At 42.3% G+C, this 20,585-nt stretch overlaps 1 protein-coding gene across 3 annotated transcripts in view; it reads right to left on the reverse strand.

Moving 5' to 3' along the window:
- The window catches only part of CERS5 (ceramide synthase 5), a 75,433-nt gene extending 67,623 nt beyond the window's left edge, over positions 1 to 7,810 (reverse strand). Inside the window, exon 1 of one of the 3 annotated variants that reach the window (XR_002299768.3) lies at positions 7,487 to 7,810. Coding sequence is in view for 1 of the 3 variants with exons in the window: in XM_020784325.3 (XP_020639984.2) it covers positions 7,487 to 7,686 (200 nt within the window). In the remaining 2 variants the exon portion in view is untranslated. The remainder of the gene's footprint in view (positions 1 to 7,486) is intronic. The other 2 variants (XM_020784325.3, XM_078384403.1) reach the window with 2 other exon arrangements.
- Between the last annotated feature and the right edge of the window lie 12,775 nt (positions 7,811 to 20,585).

A 20,585-nucleotide genomic window follows, 5' to 3' on the forward strand; every position in this document is an offset into this window, starting at 1 on the left:
CAAATGCTGACAAAAGAATCAGAAGAACTAATATGGTTGTGGTCTCTATCTTAAGAGTGTGTGTCATGGTTAGAGAAATGAAAAATTCTCCTAGGGGAGAAAAGCAGCATATAAATAATATAAAGAAATAAACATATCTCCAGTAGGAGCCAGAAGTTGGTCTGATTTCCAAGTTAATCCAGTCCTATCTTCTGCAAATATAGGAAATCAACTACTGTACATCTCAACAGCACAAAAGGCTGTCTTCTCCTTAAAATACACTCATTAAAGAGAACACACTGCCTTCTGAGAATAAAAGTCGTCCTAATGTTTAGACCAGTCCTGATTGATTATAATTTGATAACCAAGAATGCAGAGAGGGAAGCAATTTTGACAACCTTCTTGGGTGAGAGCTGAACTCTGATACACTTACAAAAACTATTATCTTGTGAAATGAAAATCCTACATGCATTATAATAATATTTTGGGTATAAAGGGGGGAAATAATTTTAAAATATATATATGTAAACAAGTTATATATACCTTTTCCTGATCAGGAAAGATAAGCTAAAACAGAATATTTCTCCCAGACCTATTAAAGCATAGTTCTCCCAGACCTATCAAAGCAAAAGTCATAGACACAAGAAGAACACGACTACAATCCCAGCATCACTCCACGGACACTATAATTATGTTTGCACATATTTTTAAAATCATTTTATTCATATCTAAACAATACAAACTTAAAAACATTAACAATTTAACCAATAATTAACAGAACAAACAGACAACAATAAAACAATTTTAAAAAACCACATCCAAGCATCCTTCCTTCCCTTATGGATTGGAGATTCCGGTGAGCACTAGTTCGCTATAAACTAATTTCCCCCCTAAGTTCCTGTCCCTTTCTGGGCCCAGTTATGGACAGTATCAGCTTCCAACTTTGCTTTACAAATCTCTTGGTTGAACGTGCAGTGCCTCTGAAAGCATGTCTAGTTCTACAATGTCCAATAGCTTCTTTAATAACTCATCTATCATTGGTATCTCTACATTCTTCCATTTTTGGGCCAAGAGTAATCTAGCTGCTGTGAATATATACAGTAGACTATATTTTATTTTCTTGTCACTAATTTCTGGCATTACTGTATATTCAATAATAACATTTCAGGTTTAAAACTTAATTTTTGTTGAACAATCTCTTTTACCATTTCCCAAACCGGTATCCATTTTTTAAATTTATTTATTTATTTTTGCTTTTTCTCATGACCACCACATATGATAAGTCCCTGGATTTTTTAACACTTCCAACAAACATTACTGTTACCTTCTGACATTTTTGCCAACCTTACAGGGGTAAAGTGCCATCTATGAAACATTTTAAGGACATTTTCTCTAAGATTCACTGGATTAATCATTTAATGATTCTTTTTCTATATATTTGTCCATTCATCAATATCAATATTGTACCCAAAATTTTGTGCCCATTTTACCATCAACTCCTTCACCCTCTCATCCTCCAAGTCGTATTCCAGTAAGTATGCATACATTTTTTAAATTTTTTCTCATTAGTGTAAATTCATAGTTCATCCACCTGGACCTTACCCTCAAAAAGGCCCATAGTTTTGCCCTTTTTATATCTTGATTCTAATTTCAACAGTGACCACCAATCTGTAGCTAGGCCCAGTTTCTTTGATCTTGTTTATCTTTTATATTCTGATATTTAGTTAATAAGTCTTTACAGTTGAGTAACACTCCCTTCTGATTCAATACTTTTGAAGTGAATGCTTCTATTGGTGCTACCCATATTGGCATTTTCTAATACGTTTGTGTTTGAAACTTTTGCCATACTAAGCAGAGCGCCTTCCTCAGAATATGTTCTGCAAAATGTGATTGTTCCTTATATTTCCCATACCCACACATATGCATGCCAACCCATTTTTAGATCATGACCCTCCAATTTCAATAATCTTTGATTTTTTAAAAATTATGTTTGCACATATGAATTCCTTTTGAAGATTTTTAGCAAGAATTTAATGCAGTTATTTTTCATCCAGAACAGTGGGTGCGGTTATATCAAGATAAAAATTGATTCTCTCCTCCCCTAGGACTACATTCCCAGTTAAAAATTGGCCCCTTGAATCTCTCTCAGAGTTCCATCAGATTGGAACACTATTATAATGGTAGTAATATAACAATAACAGTAATAGTAACAGTAATAATGCAGAGATATATTGCCATCTCATTTGTTATAGGGAAGGAAATTAACTGTCTGACATCTATTTAAGGAATATGTATGCTGTGCCTAAAATGAGAGATACATATACAGTATTTGAAATTAATGTGCTGCTGCAATAAGCCAAAAGAGTGGATCCATTATGCCAAACTTAGACATCAAATGGGAATTCATCACAGACAGGAAAGGAAGGAAAAACAATAATGGCTGCAAAAACTTCTGGCTCAAGTTGTGGCTCCCCATCCTAGATTATAAAAGCAAATTACAGCATGTAATTTGTAAAGCATCCATTTTCGGAAATGAGGACAAAGACAGGAAAAGAGTAAAATTCTACTAAACAAATCTGAATGTTAGGTATTTGCCAATGTTAATGCTATGAAAAAACCTTCTATATAGGAAAAAGCTGCCTTCTATTTCCCAAGGTTTAAATGGAATTTCACAATCAAGATGCCAGAATCATTCCTAGAAATTTAGATCCCAGTATGACAACTTAACTGAAGGAACTAGAAAAGATCATCAAGTGTAAGGATGTGTCACTGGAGACCAAGATCTTCCACATTCTTCTATTTCCCATCACTATGTGCGGATGTGAAAGCTGGGCAAAGAAAGCTAACATAGGGGGGGAAAGGATCTGTTTGAAACATGACGCTGGAGGAGAGCTTTGTAAATACCCTGGACTGTCAGAAAGACGAACAAGTGATTCCTACAGCAATTCAAGCCTGAACTATTTCTGGAGGCAAAAGTGTTGAAACTGGGGCTGTCTTACTTTGAGCACATTATAAGAAGCAATATTTTCTAGAAAAGACAACAATGCTGGGAAAGGCTGAAAGCAGCGGGACAAGAGGAAGACCACATACAAGATGGATTAAATTCCAAAAGGAAGCCACAGATTCAATTTTGCAAGAACTGAGCAAGACTGTTGAGGACAATTATGCATAAGTGAGAAACAACCCGATGACAAATAAACAACAACAACTGACAACTGAATGCAAAGAAATATGGGAAATAATAGACCTTAAGAAAGCAATCAGATATTTAAATACTTTAGACATCTGACTAATTTACTCATACACAAAATACCAAACATGAAGGAATGAACTCATAAATACAGGCAATGCATCTAATAAATATGTTTGACTTTTGGCTGTTGTAGGTTTTTTGGGCTGTCTGGCCATGTTCTTGAGTTTTTTCTTCCTAACGTTTCACCAGTCTCTGTGGCCGGCATCTTCAGAGCACCAGAGCACAGAGTTCTGACTCCTGTCCTAAAGATGCCAGCCATGGAGACTGGTGAAACATTAGGAAGAAAGACCTCAAGAACATGCCCAGACAGCCCAAAAAACCTACAACAACTATGGGATCCTGGCCGTGAAAGCCTTCGAGAATACATGCTTGGCTTTTCTTTTACTTTTCAAAATTACAATTAGAGATGGGGGTATTCATATTCGTATATGAATATCCCTGCACAGGTGGCAGGGATCCCTGCACAGCCCCATAGTGCCAGACGGTCCACTAACCAATCCAACACAGACAACACAGTTCTACCGTTTCCCTGAAAATAAGCCCTACCTCAAAAATAAGCCCCAGTTAAGTGAAAACCTGTCCTTCACCATTGTGCAGCACTCAGAAGAAGACATGACTATTTGAATAAACGTAGATTGTTGTACATGAAAAAATAAAACATCCCCTGAAAATAAGCCCTACTGCTTTTTTTTTGAAGCATACATTAATATAAGACCCTGTCTTATTTTTGGGAAAACACTGTACGAATGACGCCGCAGCGCACAATCCGCTCACTACTCTTGGCAGGAGGTGGGAGGACAAGCCTCACTGCAAGGTTGAAGAGTGGTGAGTGGATCGCGTGCTGTAGCATCATTCGTAGAATTGCTCCGTCCACAGCAGATCAGTGAGTGGAGCCTCATTAATGCCACCTGTGCAGGGATATTCGTATACGAATACTCCCATCTCTAATTACATTGCACAATGTCAGAAGTACAAGAAAAAAAAAAAGACATTCCCATTAAAATTTTTAGCTGGCTATGCACAGACCTACATCATTTGAATACATTTTTCTTAAGAAAGGTATTAACTTCAGATATTTCAGGATAGTTATTTAATCTTTAATATTACCTCACTAGGTGTATATAATGACATGAGTGAGTATAAAGATTTAGAAAAGGTAGCGATGTTAATCCGTGCTGGCATATCAGGCAAAAGAAAAAGAATAATTAAGAAAGAAAGTATGTTGTAGCACCTTAAAGACTAAGTGCTAAATTTTAATGTGAGCTTTTGTGGACAAGTCCACTTCCTCAGAGTAGGAAAATGTTTTCACAGAACATTCCCATAAATACTAATCCACATAAAAAGCTGCCTTCCCAACAAAAATATGCCATACAAGCTGAAAGAGTTCTAGAGTAGCCTACTATTTCATCAGGAAACTGCTATGTAAGTGCATTTCTTTTTTCTTTCTCCCCCCCCCCTTTTTATGTAAAAATCCCTATCTACAGAACTCCAACAATTAGATGTTTTTAAAAATTGTATTTTTATTATTATGAATACTTGCACACTCAATCGGCAGTATTACATGATTGCCAATACACCTGTGTCTACTGATTCAACGTCTGAACTGGCACACAAGATCAACATGAAGAAATATACACAGGCGCTTCTGAAAACTGGACAGTCTCCAACAATATGTACAACAAGATTTTAAGTAGTCATGCAAACATGTATTTTGTTCCCAAGCACATATTTCAGGAAGAGGGTATTTTATGATGCAAGTATTAATCACTGTGCCAAAAAATGCTAAGGCATGGAAAAGCCTGAGGCACAAGGTAGAATTTTTCAGCTTCTCCCAAATACTTAAAAAGAAGAAAGGAATGTAGATCCCAATTTGACCTCTGCACAACCATTTTGACCCTTACTCAGACAGGCAGGATACTTTAGCATGTCAGAGTCATGTTCTGTTGCAGAACACATAGAACTAGATCTACAACGTTGACACTTGAAGAGTAGTAAACAATATTCCCAAGGTTTGGCCACTTACCATGTATAGTTTTTCGTATGTTCAAAAAAATGATACATGGTGAATGGAAGAAACTTGGGAATACTGTCTCATCAAGTCTATTGCATCTTGCCAGTCAGGGACTTTTTTGATAGACAAAAATATATTCCTTGCAGTTTTTGCATTGTAGGTAGGAGGGCAATGGGTATTCAAATTGGGTTCAGAAAATACAAGATTCTCTAATCATTTTATCAGTCATCTCAATACAATGGAAGTCCCATGCGGTCAGAAAACACTACAGAAGTTATTCAATGCCATTTTTTTAAAAAAACGGTGTGGATGAGCTTTGATCTGGTTGTTTTTCACTATTTGCTAATTTAAAAGCAAGGAAACTGAGCTTTCAGCCTGAATGCCTATGGGAAATAAGTACATGCAAGATATAGTGCAAGTCTTTAAGATGCCATGCAGCACTTCTTGTGGACTGGTTAAGCACTACTTGACCAAATTTAGTACTTAAGATGAGCATGTAAGGCAAACTGCTTTTCTTTGTGACAAACTCTAATAAAAACAGTATGTTCAATAATTTAGTGTTATTCAATTGTTCCTCCTTTTTAATTATATTTGCTCATCTGGTTTGCACATATACACAACTATCTCTCTCTGTGGATTTAAAAGCATGTTATCCTTGATTTTATGCTTACATATTCTAGGACATGATAGATAGACAGACAGACAGACAGACAGACATTATTTTGGCACCTTAAAAACTAAAAAAATGATATTCAAGAAAGAAATCTGGTAGTTTTATGGTGCCAGTACACTTTTTTTCCACTTTGTTTCTGTTATACAGTACTGCAGTCAAGCCAATGCTCACAATCTGAGTTTGATCCCAGCTGGCTCAGGTAGCCAGCTTAAGTTGACTCAGCCTTCCATCCTTGCAAGGTTAGTAAAATTGGTACCCAGTTTGCTGGGAGGCAATGGGTTGTTTGCATAATTATGTTGTAAACTGCTCAGAGTGAGCTTCAGTAAAACATGCACAACAACATATACAGTATATCCTAAAGCAGATTAACACAGTCACACTATTAAAATGTTTCTTGGGCAATACAAACTAACAAAACCAAGTGAGAGCTATACTATCCACAGAGCAATGCCTACTTTTTTAAAGTAGTGATTGAATTGTTCTTAAAATTCTACATGTAAAACTGAAAAAGCTTATTCGCTAGTAGAACACTAGCATTTTATGGGAAACAAGTCTAAGCCCTGACCTTTGGCTTAGTGCAATAGTCTTCCATCTGCAGTGTGATGTTTTAACACAAGATTATTCCCCTATCTTGCAGACAGATGATGCCACCTCAAAGGTGCACTTGCATTAATTCACACCTCAGTGGCTTCCCAGTTCAAACACACTGAAAGGGAGCATATGACAGTTTCTTCAAAGAACACATAAGGCTATATGCAATGTAACATATCCAATAAAGCTGGGCCTTAATGCAAAATAAATAAATAACAATGGAAATGCAGGTTGCCTTAACTTTTTTATAGACACCTTCCCCTTTTCCCCCCTTTCTCTTCAACTCATTTCCTTCTTGAATTTGAGCATTTATAAAGTATCTTATCAAACACTCTGTATTTCATGTCAGTTCATCTAGAATAACAGTCACCGTTTAAAAAAAACCAATGGCCCTAGCCCCAAGTTTTGCAAAGCATCTGAGACGGAAGTTAAGAAGGTTACCATCATCAGTGTGACTTTATATAGTAAAAGCCAACAGTGACAGAACGTGGCAGATGAGAGCAAAGGAGAGAATGAAGTCCACTTCTTATTACAGATGCGCGGGGGAAGACTTCCCTATGAACTTCTGAAGGGGAGGAGGAGGAGGAGGAGGAGGAAACGAGCCTTAGCTCCCCCCTTACCCACCCACCCCTCCACCTCGATAGGGAGGAAGGCACTGAGCAAGACGGGACATCGCAGTTCCCAGAGCGGGCGGGCGGGCGAACCACCCTCCTTCCTTCCTTCCTTCCTTCCTTCCCTCCCTCGCACCCCACCCACCCGACGGTCCAACCTTGCTCCGGGAGTCAGGCGGGCGGAAGTGTGCGCTTCCCCCTCCAAGCCGTCATCGGTCAGGGCGGGATCCCCGCGGCCCCTTCGCAGAAGTCTCTCTCTCTCTCTCTCTCTCTCTCTCACACACACACACACACACACACACAGAGTCCTCAGGCAAACCCGTCGCTCACACTCACACCGCAACCCCTCCACCGCCGCCTGCCTTTACCTCTCGAAAAGGTGCCTCAGGAGAAAGATGCCGGCCGCTAGCGGGAAGGCGGCCAGAACGTGGCCGGTGCGGTATCCGGCCCCTCCTTCGGGACCCTCGTCCCGCTCCAAATTGGCCCAAGTCACGTTGGCCGGAAACCAGAAGCGCTCGTTCCACAGCCCGCTCCACAGCCAGGAGGCAGCCGCTGCCACCACCGCCATCTTCTCCCCCCCTCCCGCCGGTCGCCGCCCTGCCGGGCTGCCGCTACCTCCAGCCTTCGCCTTCGTCGCCGCCGCCGTGAGGGAAAAGGGGGCGGGGCCTGGCCGCGTGCACGCCCATGGAGCTTGATAGGGACGCCCGCGAGGCCGCCCCGTCTTTTGCCTCCCAGTTACGAGACTCTTAGAGAAGGCAAGAGAGACGCATGCGCTCTCTCGTCTAAGAATTCTTCTTCTTCTCCTCCCTCCCCTCCCCTCCCGTTCCCGCCCCTTTCCAAAGAGTGACTGGAAGCGAATGAGAGCGCGGGGATAAAAGGGCAGAGAAAGAGAAAGTAAAGGCGTGGAGGGAAGCTGGGTGGGTGGGAAGAAATGCAGCTAGACACGTGCTGCCCTTTTAGGGCTTTGCTGTGGCCGAGTGAGGCGGCTTGCCGAGGGTCTCAAAATACGAAACATCCTTCGTTTAAATTACTAATGTTTCTTAAGAGAGGGCAAGATAGCTCAGTGGGTTAGGTATCTGGATGCAGACCCATTGGTTGGAAATCCAATTCCTCACCATTCTTCCTGGGAGAAAAGCCTGCACATTCCCAGGACAGCCTCCTGAAGAAATGAATGGCAAAGCACTTCTGAGTAGTCTCTACCTAGAAAACCCTGTAAAGGGCCACGATAACTCAGAATTGACTTGACAGCAGACTGATTATATGTTGATTGATTGATTAGGCTTCCTTCAGTCTCGAGACTATGGTAACATGGCCTGTATCGACTTGGAAGAGCATCTAGTGTGGTTGAGAAGGCCAATTCGAGAGTGACAATCCCTTCCACACTGAAGACAAATGCAGTCTGTCCCCTGTCCAGCTCACTGATTTTGCTGCTTTTGGGACTTCCTCTTTGCCTCGGCCTGCTGGACAAGGGTCTCTTCAAACTGGGAGAGGCCGTGATGCAACGCCTGCCTCCAGGCTGAACACTCAGATGTCAAGGTTTCCGATCTGTTGAGGCCCATTCCTAAGGCCTTCAGATCCCGCTTGCAGATATCCTTGTATCGCAGCTGTGGTCTCCCTCTGGACTGCTTTCCCTGCACTAATTCTCCATGCAGATCTTTTGGAATCTGACCATCAGCCATTCTCACGACATGCCCGAGCCAATGTAGACGTCGCTGTTTCAGTAATGTATACATGCTAATTCCAGCTCGTTCTAGGACTACTCTATTTGGAACTTTGTCCTGCCAGGTGATGCCAAAAATCCGTCGGAGGCAACGCATATGGAACGTGTTCAGCTTCCTCTCCTGCCGTGCACAAAGGGTCCAGGACTCACTGCAGTACAGGAGTGTGCTTAGGACACAGGCTCTATAGACCTGGATCTTGATATATGCCGTCAGCTTCTTATTGAGCCATACTCTCTTTGTGAGTCTAGAGAACATCGTAGCTGCTTTGCCAATGTGTTTATCCAGCTTGAAATCTAGGGAGAGGGTGTCAATTAGGGTTACATACATGATTGTACTGTATATGTATGTAACCCTAATTGTTATATATTAATAAAATAATATAATTATATATGTATAAATATAATAATACAAGAGATCTTTGGGGGATTTTCTGCCTCAGATGTCACTGGGTTAAGCTTAAATATGATTTACCTGAATGGACAGGCATGCACCTGAATTCTTTAAGCAACAAAAAGTTGTGAGCTAGGGAATTTAGTCCTGTTGCTAATATCTTGTATGCAGATGTGAAGATTTTCTGTGTAAATTTTGGGGAGACAGGCAGTGTTAAGGAATAAACCTAAATATAATCCAGTCCAAAATAGAGTACGCCTACTTTTTGTCTTTATTCCTACCAGAGTATGGCACAATTTAAAATTATGGACATAAATGGAATATAGGTAAAGTTTAAAATGAATTAAAATGTTAAGATAATTAGATTGTGGTTGACCAGAAGCGGGCTACTTCAACAGCATTATCTCAGCCATTTGCTAGATCTTCTTTTGTATACATCAGACCTGGGCAAAGTGCGGCCTGAGGGCCACATATGACCCGCAAGCCGCTCCTGTCCAGCCCGTGGACAGTTTTGAACATCACAACCATTTATGGCTTCTTGTCTAAAGTTGATCGGTTGCTTATCTTTAACATACCACAAAAAAACTCTTTAGTATTTGTGAAGATTAACAAGTTTCAAATAAGAACAATCATAATGTCACTGTTTCATTTTATTTTTAAGTAAAGTTGGTTCGGCCCCTGAACACAGTTCAGCTTTTTCAAGTGGCCCCCCTATAGAAATTAATTGCCCATCCCTGGTATACATGGTGAGCTATAAATTGCATGCACTTAAGTGCTACATTGACTGAATTTCTCCTCAGTCACAGAAAATTTGCCCTGTATCCAATTATCCCCATTTTACTTGATTATTCTTTGATTTTCCTACAGCTAGTCCTGGTGAGAGGCATTCTTCAGCATTCATCCATTTGGCAAGATTTGTTATTTTTGTTCTCCATAGGTTTAGCCTAGCCTCTTCCTGTTTAATATTTAGAGCTTGAGAGGTGTGCAGAAAAATTTTCCTCAGCTTTAGCCATTGTCTAGGACGGTCGTTCTCAATGGAGGGGCACATGTCTTCTTTGGGGCCCTGGAACATTTGAAGGGCCCACAGGCTGAAATAATCACACATAATCTTATAACATCCTTTATGCCCGAGGTCCCCAACCCCCGGTCAGTGGCCCAGTACCATGGCCTTTGCAGGACCGGGCCACGGAGACAGATCTCCCACCCCCTGCATGTACACCCCCCACGCACACACAGAAGCATGCATGCCCCCCACATGCACGTACAGGCGCCCTGCCCACCCGTGCACATGTGCCACTGCAACCAACACATGCATGGATGGGTACCCCTCGCTCACCTGCACATGTATGCATGGCTGCCACCATCCATCCCACATGCGCGCACGGGTGCCAATGCCCAACCACGCATATGGGTTCCCCATCCCCACATATGGGTGCCCTGCCCCCCACGCACAGACAACACCACACAACCCAACCGGACCGTGGTTTGGAAAAGGTTGGGGACTACTGCTTTATGCGACTTATACAGTCCTGGTTCAGCCTACATTTCTTTCTAGAGATGGACCTGAATTAATTCAGGCCGCTCCATACAAAGTACACCGCACTGCACCATGGGTGCTACATGGGTCTACCTCTCATCTCCTGGACCAGCTGGCCACTTACCTTTTGTTGTGCAGTACCAGGTACATGAGCCAGATTATGGAGAAAGCCAGAGAGTTCTAGAAAAATATCTACTTCTGCTTCATTGACTACGCAAAAGCCTTTGACTGTGTGGACCACAGCAAACTATGGCAAGTCCTTAAAGAAATGGGAGTGCCTGAACACCTCGTCTATCTCCTGAGAAACCTATACGTGGGACAGGAAGCAACAGTTAGAACTGGATATAGAACAACTGATTGGTTCAAAATTGGGAAAGGAGTAGGACAAGGCTGTATACTCTCCCCCTGCCTATTTAACTTATATGCAGAATACATCATGTGAAAGGCTGGACTGGAGGAATCCCAAACCGGAATTAAGATTGCCGGGAGAAATATCAACAACCTCCGATATGCAGATGATACCCCTCTGATGGCAGAAAGTGAGGAGGACTTAAAGAACCTCTTAATGAGAGTGAAAGAGGAGAGTGCAAAAAACGGTCTGAAGCTCAACACACACACAAAAAAACTAAGATCATGGCCACTGGTCCCATCACCTCCTGGGAAATAGAAGGGGAAGATATGAAGGTAGTGACAGGTTTTACTTTCTTGGGCTCCATGATCACTGCAGATGGAGACAGCAGCCACGAAATTAAAAGACGTCTGCTTCTTGGGAGGAAAACGATGACAAACCTTGACAGCATCTTAAAAAGCAGAGACATCACCTTGCCAACAAAAGTCCGAATAGTCAAAGCTATGGTTTTTCCTGTAGTGATGTATGGAAGTGAGAGCTGGACCATAAAGAAAGCTGACCGCCGAAGAATTGATGCCTTTGAATTGTGGTGCTGGAGGAGACTCTTGAGAATCCCCTGGACTGCAAGGAGAACAAACCTATCAATTCTAAAGGAAATCAAACCTGAGTGCTCACTGGAAGGACAGATCCTGAAGCTGAGGCTCCAGTACTTTGGCCATCTCATGAGAAGAGAAAACTCCTTGGAAAATACCTTGATGTTAGGAAAGTGTGATGGCAAGAGAAGGGGAGGACAGAGGTTGAGATGGTTGGACAGTGTCTTCGAAGCAACCAACATGAATTTGACACAACTACGGGAGGCAGTGGAAGATAGGAGGGCCTGGGGTGCTCTGGTCCATGGGGTCACGAAGAGTCGGACACGACTAAACGACTAGACGATGACAACCAGGTAATTCATGTCCAGCAGCGCTCCAGTCCACAGAGCAGCCTGGGGTGACCATCCCTGCCTCCTCCAGCAGTTGATCACTCATCAGCTGCTTAGAGACCATCTCCATCTGGCCTCCTCATCAGAATGGTCACCTGTCAGAGGAGGCAGGGATGGCCAGCCTGGGCTCCTGCTTGGATTGAAGCACCACCAGAAACAAAGGAGTCCGGCAGCATACAACAAAAAATAAGTGGCCCAACAGACCCAGTGAGATGGACCATTGCTATTTCTTTTATACAGTGGTACCTCGCAAGATGACAACCTCGCTAAATGACAAATCCACATAACGATCATTTTTTGCGATCACTATAGCAATTCACAAAACAGTCATTCCAATGGGGGATTTTTGCTGGACATTGATTAGGCCCGTGCTTCACAAACCATTTGTTTGCAAGACAACGATTTTTTCCGCTGATCGTCGGCTTCGCAAAATGGCTGCCCTGTGTTTTCCAGACCCATGCTTTGCAAGGCAGCCATTTTTACAGCTGATCGGCGCTCGCAAAATGGCTTCCCTATGGGCGATCTTCGCTGAACGACGAGGTATTTTCCCCATTGGAACGCATTAAACCGGTTTTCAATGCATTCCAATGGGGAAACGGTTTTCGCATGACGACGATTTTGCTAAACAACGATTTCAATGGGACGGATTATCGTCGTCATACGGGGCACCACTGTATTGTGTTTTTGGCCATGGCAAAAAAAAAGGTTGAGAATGGCTGGTCTAGGGGGTCATGTCCATGAAGAGGATGGGTGTGTGCTGTATTACCTTATTTTGTTCATTATTTGGTAGCACCTCTAGACATACTTTTGGAGGGGCAATGGCAGTCAAATAATTGTCCTTCTCAATGGGAATAGGTTTCAGACATGATTCATTAAGAGCTACATATACTTGTTTGACATGTGCTGATTCATGCCATATGGCACTAGCATATTCTGCTGTAGAGTAGCACATGGACAAAGCTGTTGTTTTTAAGCATACTCGCTAAACCAGGGGAACTAACATGTTGATTTGCAAATTCAATGGATGTACTTCAGTTGCACCATATATCTGGATTTACTCCCTTCTCTTTAAATGCCAAACTAATCTGAATACAATGTGATGAAAAATAGCTTAACTCCAATCTACGGAAAGTATCATATATACTGGATGGAACACTGGGTGCAGCACTACTCGGAGCTGTATTCCAGAGAAAATGTAGTAACCAAAGAGGTATTAAATAACATTGAGTGCCTGTCTGTCTTGGAAGAGTTGGACAGTAAACCAACTTCAGCAGAAATAAAAGCGGCCTTGGATTCCCTTGCCTCCAGCAAGGCACCTGGGAAGGATAACATCCCTGCTGAAGTGCTGAAATGCTGTAAGGAGATCATCACCACCGAACTGTACGAAGTCTTTTGTCTCTGCTGTAGGGAAGGTGGAGTACCACAGGACATGAAGGATGCAAATATCGTCACATTGTACAAGAACAAAAGAGACAGGGGTGACTGCAATAACTACCGTGGCATCTCTCTTCTCAGCATTGTAGGGAAGTTGCTTGCCCGTGTTGTGCTGAAGAGGCACCAGGTACTTGCAAACAGAGTCTATCCAGAATCACAGTGTGGATTTCGAGCTAATAGATCCACCACTGACATGGTATTCTCCCTCAGACAGTTGCAGGAGAAATGCAGGGAACAACAGCCACTCTTTGTGGCCTTCATAGATCTTACAAAGGCCTTTGATTTGGTTAGCAGGGACGGTATTTTTAAAATACTTCCCAAGATTGGATGTCCACCTCAGCTCCTTAACATCATCAGGTCCTTTCATGAGGAAATGAAGGGCACTGTAGTTTTTGATGGCTTAACAGCAGATCCCTTTGACATTCGAAGCAGAGTGAAACAGGGCTGTGCCCTTGTGCTGACTCTTTGGGATCTGCTGAAGCATGCCTTTGGAACCGCAACAGAAGAGTGTCTATCTCCAAACTAGATCAGATGGAAAGCTCTTTAATCTCTCTAGATTGAGAGTGAAGACAAAAGCCCAACTGAAATGCACTTGGGACCTCCTCTTCGCCGATGACACAGCTGTTGTTGCCCATTCAGCCAAAGACTTCCAACAATTTATGAATCGTTTTAGCAAGGCCTGTCAAGATTTTGGATTAACAATCAGCCTGAAGAAAACACAAGTCCTGGGCCAGGGCGTGAACTCACCTCCCTCTACTATCATCTCTACACAAGAATTGGAGATTGTGATTTCATGTAACTTGGCTCAATGATCTCTGACACACTCTCTCTAGATGTCGAGCTGGCTAAATGCATTGGGAAAGCAGCTGCCACGTTCTCTAGACTCACAAAGAGAGTATAGTATGGCCAAATAAGAAGCTGACAACGTATACCAAGATCCAGGTCTACAGAGCCTGTGTCCTGAGCACGCTCCTGTACTGCAGTGAGTCCTGGACCCTTTGTGCACGGCAGAAGAGGAAGCTGAACACCTTCTATATGCTCTGTCTCCAACACATTTTTGGCATCACCTGGCAGGACAAAGTTCCAAATAGTGTAGTCCTGGAACGAGCTGGAATTAGCATGTATACATTACTGAAACCGTGACGTCTATGTTGACTTGAGCATTTCGTGAGAATGGCTGATGGTCAGATTCCAAAAGATCTCCTGTATGGAGAATTAGTGGAGGGAAAGTGCCCCAGAGGGAGACCACAGCTGCAATACAAGAATATCTGCAAGCGGGACCCGAAGGCCTTAGGAATGGACCTCAACCGATGGGAAACCTTGACATCTGAGCGTTCAGCCTGGAGCAGGCAGTGCATCACGGCCTCTCCCAATTTGAAGAGACCCTTGTCCAGCAGGCCGAGGCAAAGAGGAAGTCACAAAAGCAGCAAAATCAGGGAGCTGGACAGGGGACAGATTGTATTTGTCTTCCATGTGGAAGGGAGTGTCACTCTCAAATCGGCCTCCTCAGCCATACTAAATGGTGTTCCAAGTCCTCCATACAGAGCACGTTACCATAGTCTCTCGAGACTGAAGGATGCCTACACAATCATAAATACTGCTGTTTTAGGACAGCACTGTAAGCTCGAACACTGCACGTCAAAGTGCTCCTAGTCTGGTTATTCTGCCAGACCCTTCTGTAACTTTCTTCAGAAGAGATTTGGAAAAAAAATGATCTCAACTTGAGTTGTAAACAATACACAATCGCTCACTGCTTTTTAAGTTACAATTTTTACTTCCCATAACGTGCTGGATTCACATGATGGAATTCAAACTAATGTTTTAAAAAATCGGATTAGAAATAAAGTTCTTGCTGTAATCATGTTTGTTTTTAAATGAAGGTGGAGTAAACCTATATTCTTATACATCTCATTCCTTTAAACATCTCCAGAGAGAAGGATGTTCAAGAGCTTGAAACATAATGATGAGGAATGCCTGCCCACCCACACAGACCCCCCCCCAACTAGTCCATGGTTTGGAAAAGGTTGGAGACCACTACTGTTGTTAGCTAAAACAGACAAGAGCTCTGTAACACTTTAAAGATTTAAAGGCAAAGGTTCCCCTTGACAATTAAGTCCATTCATGTCCGAATTTAGGAGCCAGTGCTCATCTCTGTTTGTAAGCCAAAGAGCTGGCCTTGTCTGTAGATACTTACCATGGTCATGTAGCTGGCATGACGAGACACAGGATATCACTACCTTCCCACTGAGGTGGTACCTATTAATCTACTCGTATTTGCATGCTTTCGAACTGGTAGGTTGGCAAGGAGCTGGGACAAAGCGACAGGAGCTCATACTGTCACGCGGTTTCAAACTGCTGACCTTTTGATCGATAGTCTGGTGGCTCAGCGGTTTAACCTGCAGCGCCATGGGGACCCCATATCTCATGACCATCTATTTAATGAACAACTGAAGTATGGCAACCAGTCTAGGGCCTGTGACTTCACTTTAAAAATTGTTATCATAGAAAAATATTTGATTCCACATTATCAAATACTGTAGAAACAAATGTTGCCTATAATTCAATATAATGAAAGCTAATGGGTTTAGCTTTCCTTAAATCAGACTGAATAGTGCCTAACCTGTATAAAGATCTATTGTACATTGGTCAAAGTGGATTTGCAATAATCCACTTTATGAGAAGATCACCTCTACAGTATTTATAAACAGATTTTACAGACATTCAGTCTGTTATAACCATGTGAATCTTTATCTGTCAAGTGAGAAGCTACCATATTTTTCTCTGCCTTCAGAATGGTAAGATATGGTAAGTTACTCTTACACTCACAAAGAGCTTGATCTGTATCAAATGCTGAAAAAGATCAAAGTGACAGGAGATAAAGCAGGAGGCTGCAATGCTTAGAAATACAGTGGTGCCTCAGCTTACGAATATCCCGACTTATGACCATTCTGAGTTATGACCAGCGCCAGCCGCAAAATTTTGCTTCGTCTTGCAGCCGGAGCTCCCAGTTACGAACAGAAAAAGGCAGGAAATTCAAATTGCTAACCGTTGGTAGGCGGAGAGGCTGCTTCTTTGTAGCTCTTTCACCCCAGCAGTTAGAGTGAGTGCGATCGGAGGCGGCTTTGGACTGCCTGGTAAGGTAAGGTGCTGCTTTTTGCTTTTTAAAAACTGTTCTGGGTGGGTTTTGCAGGGTGGGTTTGGGCTGGGGGTTATGTTTCTGTGCTGTGATGGATCTTGGGGGGGGGGGTTGTTTGTTTTTTGGTATTTATTTTCCCCATTTCCAAACTTGCTTTTGGGGTTTTTCCCATTTCCGATGGGTTTTGGGGGTTTCCTTGCTTTGGGTTTTTTTCCCATTTCCAACGGGTCTTGGGGGGTTTGCTTGCTTTTTGAGTCCCTCCATGTCCGATGGGTCTTGTGGGGTTTGCTTGCTTTTTGCTTTGCTCTTTTTGCATTTCCAATGGGTCTTACACAGTTCACTTGCTTTCTGCTTTGCTTTTTTTGCATTTCCAATGGGTGCACGCTTGCTTTTCTTTATTTTCCCCCCTTCAGCCAGAATGGATTAATTATGTTTCCGATGGGTCTTGCAGTGATTTTTTTGGGTGATTTTTTCCCTTCAGCTGGAATGGATTAATTGCATTTCAATGCATTTCAATGGGAAATGGTGCTTCGACTTATGAAAATTTCGAGTTACAACCGGAGTTCCAGAACCAATTAAGTTTGTAAGTCGAGGCACCACTGACTACAAGCATGAGAAAAATTAAGAATAGAAAAAAAAAGAAAACAAGTTACCAAAAAAGAAGCAAGAAAAGAAGACGGAACTAGAAAGCTAATGAGGGAAACAATAAACTGAAATATGGTTGTTGTAGGTTTTTCGGGCTGTCTGGCTGTGTTCTTGAGGATTTTCTTCCTAACGTTTCACCAGTCTCTGTGCCTGGCATCTTCAGAGGACAGGAGTCAGAACTCTGTCTGTGCTCTGGTGCAGTTTTGTGGGATAGTTGAGTATTTATAGCTGTGGAATCAGTTTTTTGTACTTTTCAGATGTGGTGATTATGGTGATCAGTGTGTTTTTTGTTGTGGCTGTATTGTTGTGATAACGGGCAGAGATGACCTGTCACTGTGATTGATGGGTGTCGTTAGCTGGTCTTTTGTGTGCAGTGATCATCGGTCCTTGTGGCTGGGTAGAGTTTGTTGACCGTTTGCAGGCTGTGTTTTTCAGTGCTAGGAGCCAGGCTTTGTTGAGTTTTAGACTTTCTTCTTTTTTGTTGAAGCTCTGCTGGTGTTTGTGGATTTCAGTGGTTTCCCTGTACAGTCTAACATAATGATTGCTGGTGTTGTTCAGTACTTCAGTATTTTGAAATAAAATTTAATGTCTAGCTTGTTTCAGGGCATGTTCAGCTACTGCCAATTTTTCCAGTTGTTTTCGTCTGCAGTGTGTCTCATGTTCCTTGATTCTGGTGTGGATGCTGTGTTTTGTGGTTCCAATATATACCTGGACACAACTGGTATCCGGTATAATCCTGCAGTGGTGAGGGGGTCCCTTTTGCCCTTTGCTGACCGTAACGTTTGTTGTATTTTTGTGGTGGGCTTGAATACTGTTTGTAGGTTGTGTTTTTTCAAAAGTTTCCCCATGCAGTCCATGAGCCCCTTTAATGTATGGCAGAAATATTTTATTTGTGGGTGGCTGTTTTTCCTCTTCAGTTTGGTATTGTTTTCTTGGTTTGATGGCTCTTGTGATTTCATTCTTGGAATAGCCATTTGCCTGTAGGGCCCAATTCAGATGGTTGAGTTCAGTGCTGAGAAATTGAGCTTCACAGTTCTGATTTGCACAGTCTACCAGTATTTTGATTATGCCTCTTTCTTGTTGTGGGTGGTGGTTGGAGTTTTTGTGTGGGTGGGTTCTCTGTAGACCTTGTGTCCCAATAGGTCAGTTTTGCGTACGACCATGGCATCTAAGAAAGGGAGTTGGCCCTCTATTTCTTTTTCCATGGTGAATTGTATACAGTGGTGCCTCGCTTAACAAGCGCACCGTTTAACGACAAATCCGCATAGTGACACATTTTTTTCCGATCGCTAATGCGATCGCATTGCGATGTTTTAGATAGGGAAAACATCGCATTGCGATGATCAGTAAGCGTTTCGCTTACCAATCTTCGCATTGCGATGTTTTACAAACAGCTGATCGGTGGTTTCAAAATGGCCGCCGGGTCAACAAAATGGCCGCCCGCAGCATTTTCGCGTCCTGCCCTCGCTTACCGGGTGGCAAAAATGGTGGCCAGATGGAGGATTCCCCACGTAATGGTGAGTTTTTCCCCAATAGGAACGCATTAAACGGAGTTTAATGCGTTCCTATGGGTTCCCCCCGCCTGCATAGCGACGAATCTGGATAGCGTCATTAATCCTGAAACGGATTAACGTTGCTATGCGGGGCACCACTGTATTTGGGTGGATGCTACTGAGATGGTTTAGAAATTCTTCCAGTTTTTCTTCACTGTGGTGCCAGATTCCAAAGGTGTCATCCACATATCGGAACCAGACTGTGGATGCAAAGTAACCTGAAAATGAAACTTTTACAAAAGAAATATTTGGAGAAGTATGAACAGATCCAAGATGAAAGACAATAAAGCATAATGGTTAAGAATTAATAGAAAACAGAATGGTCAAACATGCTTATTGAAAGGAAGGCATGATCAAGGAAACAGTGCACAAGTGAAAAAATCAGATGAATGACAATTTACAAACAAGCGGCAACCATGCTGAAAACCTTAGATCACCCAGGACATCCCACATGTACAATTGTGTGTGCACTGGCTCTGTAGAATCTATGTGAAGTATTTTTGCTACTTTAGATTTCTGTGTTTTAATGTTTTGTTTAATTGTGATGTACAGCATTCTTGGATGGAAGCACAGGGTGAATCTAAAATCAGAAATAAATAATAAATGACCAGATTCGTGTGATATTTTGCATGACTTGCAGGTAATTGCAGCTAACTGATGAGATGCTGCAGTGTGTCTTGGTTGCATTCCTGGTCATGTACCTGATTGCACAGCTTGTCAGTTAGCTGCAATCAGGTGTGACAAGTTACACAATCCTCACACAAACACCAGTATGATCCCAGCCACTCCTTTAAGTCTTTGTTTTCCAACCAATTGTAGCCCAGCTTCTGCACAGTTCATCTTGCCTCTATTACTTGCTGATTTAACTACTCCCACCATCCTTCCCCGCACAATGGCAAAAAGGCCATCACTAGCATACGAGGAGCTTTTAAAAACCAGTATAGTGTCACTACTTTTAAATATCCAAATGCTACTCTTGACAAGCCAGAAAGATGCCACAGTTTACAAAAGATTATGAATTAGGAGTAGACTATAGACATTTTACCAATTACACAGGAAATCGCATTGAGTTGCATACTCAAATGGAAGTACTTAGAGACTTTGCGTTTAGCAAACAGATGCCATGCATGATTCTGCTTTGGTAAAGGCCCCTTTCTGCCCCAGCTGCTTCTGGACTTGTGTAAGTGTTAGAGGAATTAGCTCTGATCATGCTAGAAATGAGGTTGAGGGAAGGTATCTTGTGTGGGTAGCAGTATAGAAAATGTTGAGCTGACCTGTTACTAGCACAGTAATCCCCAAGGTTTAGTGCCAACCAGTTCTTAGATTTTTACAGAAGACTTTATTAACAGGGGTAGGATTTAGAAGTCAGAAGGATATCGCCCAAAGTCTTAAAAGATTTAACCTGTTGGACTCTGGAGCAATATTTCATAAACAATCAGCTGGCCACTATACCTCCTAACAGACTGTTCCAGATTTCGCTAGTGTACTTTATTTTATGTCTATCGTTTCACCATCAGAGAAAATGCAACTACATATTTATAGTCCTGGACTGTTCTTTCACATTTGTCATTTAAGTCACAGTCTGAAATTAATTCCTTTATTCATCCTCCAAAAGAAGCAAGGGTTGTCACTGCGGTAATAGAGGACCTTTTCCCAACCCATTATCAAATTGGTTTTGACAATTCAAATTTAGTTCCCGGATGATGCTGTCCAGTCCAGG

Source organism: Pogona vitticeps, chromosome 2 (genome assembly GCF_051106095.1).
Source record: "Pogona vitticeps strain Pit_001003342236 chromosome 2, PviZW2.1, whole genome shotgun sequence".
In the NCBI taxonomy this organism is placed as follows: Eukaryota; Metazoa; Chordata; class Lepidosauria; order Squamata; family Agamidae; genus Pogona; species Pogona vitticeps.